The sequence below is a fragment of the Crinia signifera genome, chromosome 12 (genome assembly GCF_055691185.1).
Source record: "Crinia signifera chromosome 12, ASM5569118v1, whole genome shotgun sequence".
Classification (NCBI taxonomy): Eukaryota; Metazoa; Chordata; class Amphibia; order Anura; family Myobatrachidae; genus Crinia; species Crinia signifera.
Window position 1 is genome coordinate 16,209,714 of NC_139228.1, and position 14,167 is coordinate 16,223,880.

A 14,167-nucleotide genomic window follows, 5' to 3' on the forward strand; every position below is an offset into this window, starting at 1 on the left:
TTATAAGTATTAAATCAGATTAGCCCTAATGTTTAAATCAGATTGGGGCAGATGTATGACCATTCGTTATGGGGGAGAAGGGGTATCAGCGCACGTTATGGGCACTGATACCCCTTCTCCCCCCATGTACAATGGAGCCAGTGTGCGGTAAAGGACAGGGGTGCTATGCGCCCCTGTCCATATCGGCGCTGCTATCTAAATATCAGGTCGAATGTATGAACGATCAGCATCGCCGGAGGGGGGAGTTTACGCTCCCCTGCTTTGCCAGACAAGATATTAATGCATCTTGTCGGTCTCCCCTCCTGCTTCGCCTCGCTAATGAGGCGAAGCAGGAAGTATTATAGCGCCGCTATAACACATCTGCCCCATTAGCCCTAATGAATACACACAACCAGCAGACAGCAACAGAGATAGCCGATTTTTCCGATAATCGACAAAAATCAGTCGATTATTGTCGATTATCGATAAAATCGGCCGATATATCGGTCAGAAATAGGACAATCGGCCAAAACATCATTTTAGTGTGGGGGCTATTAGTTCTACTTGTTCTCACATGTGTTTGTCCCTTATCTCTATGCTAAATGAGTGAATTTCCCCCCCAAAAAATAGAAACCACAAAGCCCAAAACAAGCTGCTGGTAAATATAATTAAAATAAGCCCCCAAACAAGCAACCCTAATATAAAATAAGCAACTGAACTCTACTCACAAAGATAATAAGCACAAATCCGCTTGTTATAAGCTGAGAGTTACTTGTAAGCGTGCTGCGTGCCTCACTGCCTCTGCTCAGCTTCCCGGCTCCTCTCCAGCGTGGCCTCTCCGGCGTGTGACGTCATCAAGTCACACGCATACAAAAGCTGAGGCAGGGAGGGGGTAAGCAGTCATAGCTGCTTACCTGTCAATCTCCGTGCCAGGCCACGCCCCCCGCCTCTCTCATACAGCCTCTCTCATACAGCCCGCCCGCCTCTCTCATTTCAATACAGCCCGCCCGGCGCCCGCCTACCCTCCCCATTGGGCAGCCGCGTCATGTGACAGTCTGACTGTGATTCTGTCAGACTGTCATGGCGGCGCCCGTACTGTGTCGGCGCGACAGCAGCGCTGCACGCACTCAAACAGCAGGCAGCTCAGAGCGCCGGGCAGGAGCCTGCGGCCCGGCGCCCACGCAGCCCCCGCTCCCCCAAGCAGTGGCGGGGGCTGCCTTGCGCAATTTACGCCAGTGTACGCCCCTATTTCCCGAATGATAGCGGTGAACAGTTCTGGACGGGATTTGGCCGAACTGGTACCGAGTCAAGGCGTGGCACATGCGCGTAGCATTCTCCACGCATGCGCAGACGCCATAAAGACGCGATCCGTAAGTCCGCGGTAAAGTCCGCGTCAATCAGAATAAGGGCCATAGAGAAGTATAACAGAGATAAGCATAGTAATAGATGTCAACTCCAATACCAGCTTCATGTCTGAATGAGGTTTTGCTTTATTTATAAAACACCCATGATTGCCAAAGCTGGGGCATCATTTTGAACTAAGACAAAAAGTTATGACCTTCTAGAAGTTACAGTTACTTCTACAAGTAATTACTGCAATGATCACATCAGTCCTTGTGCAGGGAAAACAAGAGGAGTAGTACAGAGCCGTGGTGTCAAGGCAGGAAACACTGTAGGAACGACGCTGTCCTGATGTCGGGAAAGTGGGTCAGCTGTTCACATCACTGGGAAACTGGCAAGGTTGGCGATGCCGCAGGCATTTTTCTTGTCCCTGGCCAGGAGAACGTAGCCTTTCCTGCCCCAATCCTGCCCCCAGCTGGAGGAAAATAACATTGGTTGGAACATCTGTTCATATGTCTATTGGTTTATCATAAAGGGGGAGATGTATCAAAGCTTGGAACAAAATAAAGTGGGGAGAGATAAAGTACCCACCAATCAGCTCCCGTCATTTTTCAAACTCAGCCTGTAACATGGCAATTAGGAGCAGATTGGCTGGTACATCTCCCCCATAAACTGTACAGTTAGACTATGCAAATGTGTTGAAATACTGTTCCTAAAAATAATCCAGTGTAGTACTAATGACCCAGACACAATGGCCCTTATTCTGGTTCACTCGCAAGGGCAAATTCCTTCTAAAATGGACAAAACCATATGCACTGCAGGTGGGGCAGTTGTAACATGTGCAGAGAGAATTAGATTTGGGTGATTTGTTTTGTTTCTGTGCAGGTAAAATACTGACTGCTTTATTTTTACACTGCACTATAGATTTTACTTTGAAGTAATACTCCACCCAAATCTAATTCTCTCTGCACAAGTTACATCTGCCCCACCTGCAGTGCACATGGCTTTGTCCATTTGAGAAGGAATTTGGCTTTGCGAGTGAACCAGAATAAGGGCCAATAGCCTGCAGATAAAATCCCTTTATACCATTACATAGTACATATGGAGCGAACACTTATAGCTGTGGTATTATATGTTCATCATAGCTAGAACTAGTTACGGGACCGTCAAATTGTTGATACAACATAACGGGGGAAATTTACTAAGATGTGTATTCTACTTCACATGTGATGTTGCTATGGGCAACCAATCAGATCCTGTCTACTATCTTCTAGAGGGTGCTTAATAAATAAGAAGTAGATTCTGGTTGGTTGCCCATACCATCACATGTGAAGTAGAATACACAAATGTAGTAAATTTCCCCCAACAGCATAAAACGGCTGTGTGCACCAATACAAAGCAAGACTCTACTTGCTCCATCAAGTGCCATTTTGTGGTGGCCGGAGTGCACAACACTTGAATTCACCCCATAGAGGTAAAGAGCAGTACTAGCCTTTTAATAGGATACTATGTAATCTCAATGACAGGACGTGTCAGGATAAGAAAAGCACCACCTACCTGTTCTTGAGGATCCAGTGCTTCGTCCCCTTTATATTTCCATAGCCGACAGCCAGGACAGCGTGATTGATGCCCTCAGGGTCACAGTTTTTATCATAATACACCCCTGAGGAGAATACACACATGGGTTGGATGGTCGCACCAGTCCATCATCCATAGTCAATGATAAGTTCCTCACATGTACAACCATGACACAGTATAGTAGTTATAGTACCCCGTATAACTCAGGCTATTGCCAGGTCTATTCGGGTCACGAGCAGGGTTGGACACGTGAAGGACTGGGTAATGGGGCAGTGTAAATGGTCTGACCAGGGTCACGTTTACAGTATAGGAAGAGCCAGACCGGGTTGCAGGTTGGGGGAGGCAGTGATCACCATTGCAATGCTCTGCAGAGCAGGTGATGATCACCGAATCAATGCTGTGTGCATGCATATGGCATCTATCAGTGCAGGGAGGGGAGTCAAATTGACAAAAACGTGACTAAGCCCTGCCCCTCCACAGTAGGCTCCCCCCACTCTGCCGGTGCTCCGCCCCCTTTCAGGAGTGTCTTGACTCAATAGAGTCACAAGTTAGGAGGTATTGACTCCCAACTGCCAGCCTCTCTGCACGGTGTAATACTACATGTGGCTAATTTTACGCCACCCTCGGGCGCACCACAAACACTTGCAGCAGCCCCTTTGCAGGATGCAGATTCTCCATCTGATTATTTCCTCTGTCTCTGTGGCTGTGGAGGTGTGTACATATATGAATCAAGCCCTTTGTCTTTCTTTCTGGATCTGTTGTCAGAAACTCAGTATCGCCCTCTGAGGTGTAGCATCTGTATATGTCGCTTCTCGGCCTTTTGGCTAAGATCAAGTGTAGTATCTGTTCTTATCAGTTGGGTATGGACTGGCCTCCTGGCAGAGAATAGAGAAAGGCTGGTCTGAGTAGCTGCTCTGATGGGCGGAGGGTGTGGGACCCCTCTGTTTTTTCCCGGGAGCAGTGAAAGGGCTAGCTGAGTACCTTCACCTCTGCCAGTGGTAGGAGGTGTTGTTTCCGTAAACCCACTGGTAAGAGGGGGGGGAGAAACACTGGGCCTAGTAGTTTGACTCTCTTGACGGGGTTCGTAGCCCCCGAAGGATGAGACAGCGAAAGGCTCAGTCTAGTATCCATTCCCAGGGAGCGGAGAAAAGCTGAGACCGAGTAGATTGGTCCAGGTTGGGCAAGCCACCAGCCTGGGCACAGCGAAAAGCTCAGCCTAGTATCTTAACCCTGGGAGCGGAGAAACACTGGGACTGAGTAGATTGCTCTTCCGAGGGGGGTGCCGCCCCTAAGGGAGTCTTTCGAAAAGCTCAGTGGAGTACCCATTCCCATGCCGGGGGCTGGAAAGTACCTGCTGGTGAGACGGAGAAACACTTGGTCGGACGCTGACTGGTCGGCTGCCTGGAGCCCGAGGCTGCACTGTGCCCCCGGGGTAACTCGGGGGTGCCTGATTTGCACTGGTGATGTCCAGCACCATGCACTGAATGGCACTTGCACCGCGCACTTCCCTCTAGGTTAGGCTACACGTCCTTACCTCGTCCTTTTGGATGGGGTAGGACAATTTTTTACACCCCCACCCCGGCCTTCTGGCTAGGGCCTCTTTTTATTTCTTTCTTTCATTTGCACTTTTGAGCACTTCACGTTTTTCGTTAGTTTGTCACGTTTTTTTGATTTGGGTAGTGCGGCTGTCCCTAACGGGCCTTCCGTTCCCCAAACGTGACTGGGACTCTTCACCTTTTGGGGAGAGTCCCGGTCCCCTCGAGGGCAACCCCGAGCCACAAGGCGGAGGGAAGCCTAAGCGGGTCTCTCCAAACCTTCGGGTGCGGAGGACCCACCGTCCAAAACCCTTCCGGGGGTGGAGGAAACGCGGGTCTCTCTGAGCTTCGGCGAAGAGGACCCACCGATCCCTTTTTTCCCTTCCTCGGCCTTATGGTTGAGGGGGGTTAGGGGAACCATGGGGCCTTTCTCCTTTGGGAGAGGGTCCACACGTTCGTACGGCTGCCCCCTTTGCACGTGTTTAGGCACAGCACTGGTGGTGGTGGGAGCACACCTCAGGCTCCCTGAGTTTCTTCAAACTCATCTGTATATGTGGGTTGCTTTGTTCTTTACTTTATTTTAGTAAAAAATGGAACTGAGAGCTGACGGCTGAGTTCCTCATTCCATAGAGAATGTGTACAACCACAGGGCCTGGCCTGGCTAATTAGGCATATTTTTATTTATTTTAATTGTGTATGGTAAAATGTTATATGTACAGTATGCTATTGTAACCCTGGGGTGTACAAGATCAACTGGAGCAGAATGGTTCTGCGCAATACGATTAATAAATAGGCTGCTGGTTACAAAGTCCAATCCCCAAAACCGCCTTCCCAAATGACGGTGGACACAAAACAGTAGAGGTAAGTATCATAAAGATACAGACGGGGATCGGTCCTTACTACCAGCACTCTCACAGACGTATCTACCACACCTCCCTTAGGGTATAGTTAAAAACCCTAATTTGGAGAAGAGGATCGCCACTATACCCTAAGGGAGGTGTGGTAGATACGTCTGTGAGAGTGCTGGTAGTGAGGACCGATCCCCGTCTGTATCTTTATGATACTTTCCTCTACTGCTATTGTAACCCTGGCTTACCTGAACCTAAGTTGGTTAATAGGTAAGTGAATGAGGTCTCTAAGATGTATATTTATAACAATCCAATATACAGTTTGTGTAGAGACCCTCGAGGGCATGGGTGCAATAATACCAGAGTTGCCCCAACAGCTATGCCCTGGGACTATTATTATATATTATTTATAAGGTGCCACAAGTGGTTGGCAGTGCTGTACATAGAGAACATTCATGCAGCCGCTGATCTCTCTCTCAGCCAATCAGAGGGCAGCCAGTGTTTTGAAATGTTTGTTCAAACTCTGCCACCTTCCACTGACTACTGGCGCCTGCCAGTGCTCCTGCCGCCTGCTCCGCTACACCGATGCCTACCGATCGCATGTGGTTAAAAACCACATGTGATCGCACATGCAGTTCATTAGAATATTATGTGCAACTCATAATATCTATTGACTCATCATTCGACCGGTGGGCCTACGGGTGACAAATGCGATATCACTGCCATTTATCGAAATCGCACTGATCGCATGCCGTATCTCACAAGTGTACGCGCACCATAAGAACTCTACCGAGAGATAAAGGAAGATAGATTTTGCTCACCTTTACTGTAGAAGTGGAAGGAGGCGAGACTGGCATCGATGCTGACAGACACAGGACCAACCTGGGCAACCGCTCTCTTCAGGGCCTTCTCGTCTCCCCTGAATATCTCTTTGAAGCCCTTGCAGCCGGCGGCTTTTCCAGATGAGTTGTAGAGACATCCCTCGTCCTAATAACATTAAAATGAAATCCAAGACATCTTGACCTGGCTTGAAATATCTATTTTCATCTGACGAGTGAAGGAGATATATCTGCCTTCTAAGCATTATCTGTGTGCCATGACCATCCAATGCCATAGCTTGTTTCATTCAATGTATCAGTGACTTTGTCCCATGCATAAAAGGTGCAGACAACTTCATATCATAAATATAAGGGTTCTATGGTAGGGAAATCTAGACCCTGGAAACGTGTGAGTATGTCGGGTACATGTGTAGTCGAGTGCAAATATATGATATGAGGATGAAAATGAGCTGTCCCTCTCAAAATGGCCAACGCCTCAAAGGAGACAGTCATTATGGATGTTAGAAGAAGCTGCGGCCATTTTGGGAGGGACCTTTTTAATAGAATAAAGGGGGTCAGGTGCAGATAACGCCCATGCTGGAACTGTAAACTCACGGCAGTGGAGACTGGGGTGTGGGATCCCTGACAATAAGCAGGTACTATGGGGGAGGAGGGCGCCGCAAAGTTTTTTGGGCAGAGGGGAAGGGAGGGTGCAATCTTTGTAGTTACGGCACTGGATCTCTCTACAGTTTTTCCCTTTTTATATTTTTGTTGTTTTATTATTCCTCTAGTGTGAGTATTCTGTTTTAGTTTTGACAGTGAAAGTGCCATTTTCCTCAAAGAAGCAACTAGATATTAAAACTCCAACACACAAAAGATGGAATATGACTTAGCCAGCGCTTGGAATCTCAGTCAGTACCAGGGTTCCTCCCATATGGCATGTATGGAAATAAGAAAGAAATGGTACATACAATAGTGAAGTACGTTCTTTTTTCAAAAACACATCACACTTTAATGTTCTAAAAACACATAATTTTCTAAAAAACACAATGAGTGTTAGAAATAGCACTAAACAAAGTGCATACGTTCTCTATTAAAAAAAAATCCTTAGATGAGTCCTTAAACAAATGGAGGATTGTAATTACCGGATCCTATGGAACTGGCAGGTGATCTGCATAGAAGCCACTTGAAGATCTGGAGGACCGGAGGAGATCCACACAGGAGTGCCCAGCAGCATTGACCTTTATGTGGGATATCTCATGCGATTGTGGAACTGCTTTACTGTCAGTTCCATAGGATCAGGTAATTACAATCCTCCATTTGTTTAAGGACTCATCTAAGGATTTGTTTTTAATAGAGAACGTATGCACTTTGTTTAGTGCTATTTCTAACACTCATTGTGTTTTTTAGAAAATTATGTGTTTTTAGAACATTAAAGTGTGATGTGTTTTTGAAAAAAGAACGTACTTCACTATTGTATGTACCATTTCTTTCTCATTTCCATACATGCCATATGGGAGGAACCCTGGTACTGACTGAGATTTCAAGCGCTGGCTAAGTCATATTCCATCTTTTGTGTGTTGGTGTTTGGTGAAGGGTTTTTTGAGGAACCTATTAGGAATATTTGACTGTCCTGCAGCTGGATGCGCAATTTATTCATTCACTCATCTGTGTCTATAGATATTATAACTGTCCAATGTTGTGAACAAGTCCTGGCATGGGGCACAAACACACTAAAGCATTTCTATGTGGGCATGTAACGTAACATTACATGTGAAGCCACATTACAATGCAGAGAGGTTTGCACACCATGAACACATTGCTTACTCCATATATGCCTCTTTGCATTGGCTCATGCGTAATCACAGTAGACGGCACCTGCTCACCTGTCCAATATATGGATAAAATGCATCCGAGTCTATGCCGTTATTATCCTTCACGTAGCCAAATGCGTTGGTCATGTATCCTCCCTGGCATCCATAGTTATCCAGATCACAGTCCACCAGGTTTTGTGGACTCAGGGAGATCAGCTTTCCCGTCTTTTTCATGAGCTGTCCTTCCAGGGCTCCTACCGAGCTGAAAGCCCAACATGATCCACAGGTGCCCTGATAAGGGGAAAATACTTGGTGTAAATAGAGATTGTGGAATATACTGAAGTCTGTGACATAAATACTGATGGAATGTTTCCTCAGTTGGCACTCTGTGTCTAGGCTTGGCATATCTGATGTGCCCAGTACAGGTTCTGTATTATGATGTCTCATATGATTATCGGTGTAATGACTTCTGCCTTCTGACTTAGGAGGTTATTCTGGTTGGTGCGTAAATTTACGAATTCTTTCGGAGCGGACTGCACGCCACGCTGTGCGGACATTGTAAGATGAAACTCCCACAGGTCCTCCGCATTCGGACGGACTCGCTCTCTAAAAAGAGGGTGTGTTTACGGACAACATCCAAACCGTGCGTGTGCGGTGGCCACACAAAGATTCTGCACGGTCTTACAGCGTCAGAACGGACGTGAAGCTGCATGTACGCACCGATGCGGTGTATTTCCGCAAAACTCACATGACTATTCTCTGAACTCATAAATCTGTCACATGACACACTTATGCAATTAGGCATAATCCCCAAATGCGTGCTGTTATTGCTGAATGTAAAAGTGACATGTATATTTATAATAGTGATACCAAGTTCTGTCCATTACTTGCAGTGTAAATGTGTGTAAAAAATGCAGCCGTGCTTTCAGCATATATTTGTGTGTTTTGTAATGGTCCAGTTAGGCTGCAATGGTTCCAATTGAAGCAATGAAAAGAGTGTAATTAACGAGTAATGAGTAGAGGAGTGGATTGTATTGTGTTCAGCTGACAGTGGTTCAGGTGCGGCCGTACTAATTGGGCGATCCGAATGCCTAGCGCAAAGTGAAACTTGCTTATGAAGACCGCATATGTCCTGCCTGTTGGTTCGTTTGCAGTCGGTGTTCTGTCCGAATGCACGCCTACCAGTATTAGTGCACTCCCTCGTGTACGCCCATGTTTACGCCCACTTTGAAACTACGCCCCTGTGTACTTCCGAATGACGCCCATATTTCACGAGTGAATGCGGTGCACATTTCTGTACGGTATTAGTGAGAACGAGTTTGGAGACCGTGCGTGGCACATGCGCATAGCGTTGCCTACGCATGCGCAGACGGCTAAAAAACGCCATCCGAAAGAATTCGGAAATTTACGCATCGACCAGAATAAGGCCCTAAGTTCTCTATTTCTAGGGTTAATTTTGTTGGGAGCCAATTAACCTACCAGTATATTTTTGGATTGTGGGAGGAAGGTGTTTAGTTAATTTTTTTTTGTACATAAATTTAGTCCCGGAAACTACTCAAAACTGCCAAGAAGGGAAGTCCCTTCGTGTTTAATCTGATGGATTGCTGCTCAATTTCTTTACCTGATTTTGGACGGGGGTGACGTAACCCTTCTTCCTGTAGTCAATATACTTTGGTATCCGGGCCGTCCAGTCAGGCTGGTAAGTGTTGCTGGACGGGCGATGTGGTGGCACCTTCAATCCAGTCATCGTGTGAACGATTTCCTCACTGGTCTGTCGTTGGAAAAAAATGACATATAGGCCATGTGAATACTGGAGACACACTACCCAATGTGCTTCTGTGCCATTAAAGAAACATTCAATTGTATACATTCTATTGTGAGTCTTATTTATTTATTTATTAGCAGTTTCTTATATAGCGCACACAGATTCCGCAGCGCTTTACAGAGAATATTTGACCATTCACATTCCCCAGTGGAGCTTACAATCTATATTCCCTACCACATGTACATGCACATTCTAGGGTTAATTTTTTGGGAGCCAATTAACCTACCAGTATATTTTTGGATTGTGGGAGGAAACCGGAGTTCCCGGAGGAAACCCATTTAAGTATGGGGAGAATATACAAACTCCGGCAAAAGTTAGGGCCATGGTTGGTATTGAACAGATGACCTCAGTGCTGTGAGCCAGTAATGCTAACCATTACACCATCCATACTGCCCCAATGTAAACTTATGATAAAATGTGTATTGGTTACATTGGACGGTGTCTAGACAAGAGAATAGTGATGGATATTTAACAATATAAATCTTATAGTGTGTACACACAGTCCGATTTCCTTTCCGATGTTGACGATATAGTCAACATCGGATCGGCATCGGATCGGAATCGGATGCAGATCGCAAGGGTTTTAACCCTTGCGATCCCGATCCGATCCCGATGCGCGTTCACGTCTTGGCTGCCTTGTCTATATAGTGCAGATCTGCACTATATAGTCAAGATTGGATGCAAATCGAATGTGCCTTAAGATCCTACCCACAATCCGATCTGATCAGATCGTGGATAGGATCTTAATGGTGTGTACACACGTTAGATGTGCCTTAAGATCCTATCCACGATCTGATCAGATAGGATCGTGGATAGGATCTTAAGGCACATCCGATTTGCATCCTATCTTGATTTGCATCCTATCTTGACTATATAGTGCAGATCTGGAATCCCGACCGCCGAAATCCCGACACTTTCTCCCTCCGTGGGTGTCCGCGACACCCCTGGAGGGAGAATAAATTAGTGTGCCGAGCGTAGCGAGGCACCGGGCCCGCTGCGTGGCGAGCGCAGCGGGCCCGCAAGGGGGGCGATCCACGTCCCCCCCCTTGTCGGGACTTCGGCGGTCAGGATTCCGGCGTCGGGATTTTAAACGCCGGGATCCCGACCGCCGGGATTTCATACTGAATCCCTTATAACTAGGGTACTGTCTTGCTTTGTTGTCTTATCATTTACGATCACAGAAATGCACCTGAAATACCCCTCAGACCTCACTATGGGGCCGAATTTTAGACCCTCTCATAGCCACTAACTGCCCACCTTCCCCTATTAAAAACCTCCAGATTTAAACCATGTAAAAAACTATATTTACTGTGCTCATGTTGTATCAAGATAGATTTCTTCATCTTTTGGCAAATTTGAAATTAATTTGAAATTAATTTATGCAGCTGTATGCAATTCAACTCTTGACACAAAAATTCTATAGAAGTAAGTGGTATAGGAAGTAGCATAATGATGGCCGGATTTCAGGTTCCTCACCCTAACCATTGTCCAAAAATCTAAGGATGTGTGTGAATGGAATCTGTTTTAACAGCATCTTGCAAACGATGCTCCATTGATATTAATCTTGTTCTAGTTCAAAGTTGACAGTTGAGGCGATATGTACATATTCTGTAATTGAAGATTGCTAACTAATATGAACTGACCGCTACTGCCATCTTCTAGGGAATTTCAGGTTGGCTATGCCTGTATGCATACTATGTTGGAGAAAAGTGTCCCGGAAGGTATACGAAGAGTTAATGTTAAGAACTAACCCTATCCCGTGGTCATCGTATCCCACCCATGTATTTGTGTACTTAAACCATGCACATTATTGCACTGACATTATAATTCTTTGTTTCAACAAACTAAAAACATGAGTCATTCTGTAATCCTTAGTGATACAGAATGCAGCACACGTGGTGTTTATTACCATGTCTCCCAAGTGGTTCATTGCCAGGTCATACGTATGTTTCCCCTCAGCGTACTCTCTGTTGTGGTTCAGGATCATCTTCTGATTTTTTTTCCAGATCTGATTTCTCTTGACCTCATCTAGCTAAGGAGAGGAGTGAAGCGAAAGAAAAGTGGGTGACTGTCGTGCAGAACCCAGAGACATATCCATACCTGCAGTGCAACTGCCCCAGGGCCTCATTCATCATACACCCACATAATAATACTTGTATGAATTTCAATACAAGTCATACATAAGAACAGTATCAGTTAAAATGAAACCAAATCATAAATAACAACATTAAACAATACCACAATAAATCTTTGAGTAGTTAATGATGATTGGCGGTGAGAATACCTACAGCAACATGTTGATAGCCAAAATCTTTAAAAGGGTTTGGTAAGTACACCTCTCCTCTTAACCCCCCCCCCCCTAACCCTCCCTTTCTGATGCTTAATCCTAACCAGCACCCCCCTTACAGCCTAACCTGATCCTCTCCCCTGCAGCCTAAACCTGAACTTCCCCCTGAAGTGTTAAACCTAACCTTCCCCCTGCAGTGTCTGCACCTAACCTTCCCCCCCTGTAGTGAGTAAACATAATCTTCCCCCCTGTAGTGCCTACACCTAACTTTCTATAGTGCCTAAACCTAACCCTCCCCTTAGTGCCAAAACCTTACCTTCCCCCCAAATTGTTAAACCTAACCTTCACCCCCCAGTAGTGCCTACACCTAACCTTCCCCCCTGTAGTGCCTAAACATAGCCTTCCCCCCTGTAGTGCCTACGACAACCTTCCCCCCTGCAGTGCCTACGCCTAACCTTCCCCCCTGTAGTGCCTACGTCTAACCTTTCCCCTCTGTAGTGCCTACGCCTAACCTTACCCCCTGTAGTGCCTAAACATGGTGTTGGCAGAAGTAGGGAGTTGGTCCTGGTGGATTGGGAGAGAGTTATTGTTGGTGAATTAAGAGAATGATCTTGCTATATATAATTATGGTTGGCTTTGAAAAGTTCTAGCCATGGCATTTAAAAGGGCAATAATTTAAAATGTGTAATCAATGTGTTTTGCATTTAATATTATTGCTCATTTAAATCCCCCAGCCAGAATTGGCAAAAAGCCACAATTTTAAAAAGCAGCCACTTTAAATATAGTCCACAGTATTGATGGAGGGAAGTCCATGGGTTTATCAAGATATAGGGGCAGATTTATTAAGCTTGGAGAAGAGATAAAGCGGAGAAAAGGTAAAAGGAGATAAAGCACCAGCCAATCAACTCCCAACTGTCTTTTTCAAACACAGCTGATTGGCTGGTGCTTTATCTCCTTTTACCTTTTCTCCGCTTTATCTCCAGTTTATCTCTTCTCCAATCTTAATAAATCTGCCCCTAAGTGTTGATTATGTTATTTGTTTGTGGCTGGGACAGGAAGGGAATTGGTGAGGGATTGGGAGATGGCACCCATGAAAGTCTTTGTGGATGGAGGAATTTGGTGTTGGAGGACTGGGAAAAAATGGAGTTAGTATAGGGATGGAGGTGGTGTTGGATTGGGAGAGAGTTGGTTATGCTGCGAGAGTTGGTGTTCATGAAGGGAGGGGGTTGATTTTGTTGGATGGAAGGGAGATTGAGATGAAACCATCCCTTGTTTTTGCCTTTTAGATGCAGGATTTAAGTATAATTTAGGGAACTTTGAGGACTATTTACTGTGGACGTCCAATGACAGATAAAGGAGACAATGGCTGAGTGTGTAGAATATTTACCAGCCAGGAAAGTCCTGCAGTATAACGTATCAGTGAGGGAAATGCTTACTTGGCTGTTATACTGCTTGCCATGAGTCTTCTTCCATATTGTCCATTCAGAATCCAGCAGGTCATCCTGGTACAGGCTGGCCCTCACCAGAGGAAGCAGAGCAGCGAGGAGGCAAAGCCGCAACATTGTCCTGGAGATAAAATATATCACAGCGTATAGAGTTACAGTATACAGTACATGGCATATATGCTATAATGCACTCCCTTATGTATTGATAAGAATATAAAAAGCGACTCCAGAGTCCTGTGATCATATAAAAGCACAATGTCATAAGCTTCACCTAAATCAGATATTTCTTCCAGATATTTGTAATAATGTACAGTAGGGGGGTGATCGGAACTCACTTATTATAAGCAATGACAATATAGTGTTTATGCGGGCAGTGTGATAGGTGTCTGGCAAGCTGTTGATTTGTGGAGTCGTGTGGAGAACACCGCTCTGATTCATGCTACATTAATTATTTTTAAAAATGATCCGCTGCTTGTAATTACTGAACAAGGGGCCAAAAGTGTCATAAGGCCAGAGAGGTGGTTACAAGTATCCAGACCCAAGCTGATCTGCCAAGTAGGCATACCCACAACATTGCCAGCCACAAAACATCTGTAGAGGGAACCAGGCAGGACATAGTTTGGTCATGAACCCACTAATACTAGGGCCAAATTGAGACCTCTAAACAATATGTTTTTGATCTCTCTCTGCACAAAGG

General features: G+C 45.6%; 1 protein-coding gene, 1 long non-coding RNA gene and 1 pseudogene across 2 annotated transcripts in view; 2 read left to right on the forward strand and 1 right to left on the reverse strand.

The window, feature by feature from the left end:
* LOC146050031 (uncharacterized) overlaps window positions 1-11,969 on the forward strand; it is a 74,830-nt gene extending 62,861 nt beyond the window's left edge. Inside the window, exon 3 of the long non-coding RNA XR_014466254.1 lies at window positions 11,745-11,969. This is a non-coding gene — a long non-coding RNA (uncharacterized LOC146050031). The remainder of the gene's footprint in view (window positions 1-11,744) is intronic.
* LOC146050030 (cathepsin K-like) lies at window positions 1,547-13,587 on the reverse strand. Its single transcript, XM_083166808.1, has 7 exons — window positions 13,462-13,587; window positions 11,648-11,770; window positions 9,535-9,684; window positions 7,986-8,204; window positions 6,103-6,268; window positions 2,878-2,983; window positions 1,547-1,795 (listed from the first exon to the last, which is right to left on the reverse strand). Exons 1-7 carry the CDS (start codon window positions 13,585-13,587, stop codon window positions 1,696-1,698), a joined length of 990 nt encoding a protein of 329 aa, XP_083022934.1. The 3' UTR covers window positions 1,547-1,695.
* On the forward strand, window positions 3,703-3,840 carry LOC146050910 (U2 spliceosomal RNA; annotated as a pseudogene).
* Window positions 13,588-14,167: the final 580 nt, after the last annotated feature.

Excerpts from the sequence above, each read along its gene's own strand:
- LOC146050030 (XM_083166808.1), bottom strand. The coding sequence starts at position 13,587 with ATGTTGCGGCTTTGCCTCCTCGCTGCTCTGCTTCCTCTGGTGAGGGCC. Across the intron at positions 6,269-7,985 it reads TTTATCCATATATTGGACAG|GACGAGGGATGTCTCTACAA; the intron begins GTGAGCAGGTGC and ends TAATGTTATTAG. Across the intron at positions 2,984-6,102 it reads CTTCCACTTCTACAGTAAAG|GGGTGTATTATGATAAAAAC; the intron begins GTGAGCAAAATC and ends TATTCTCCTCAG.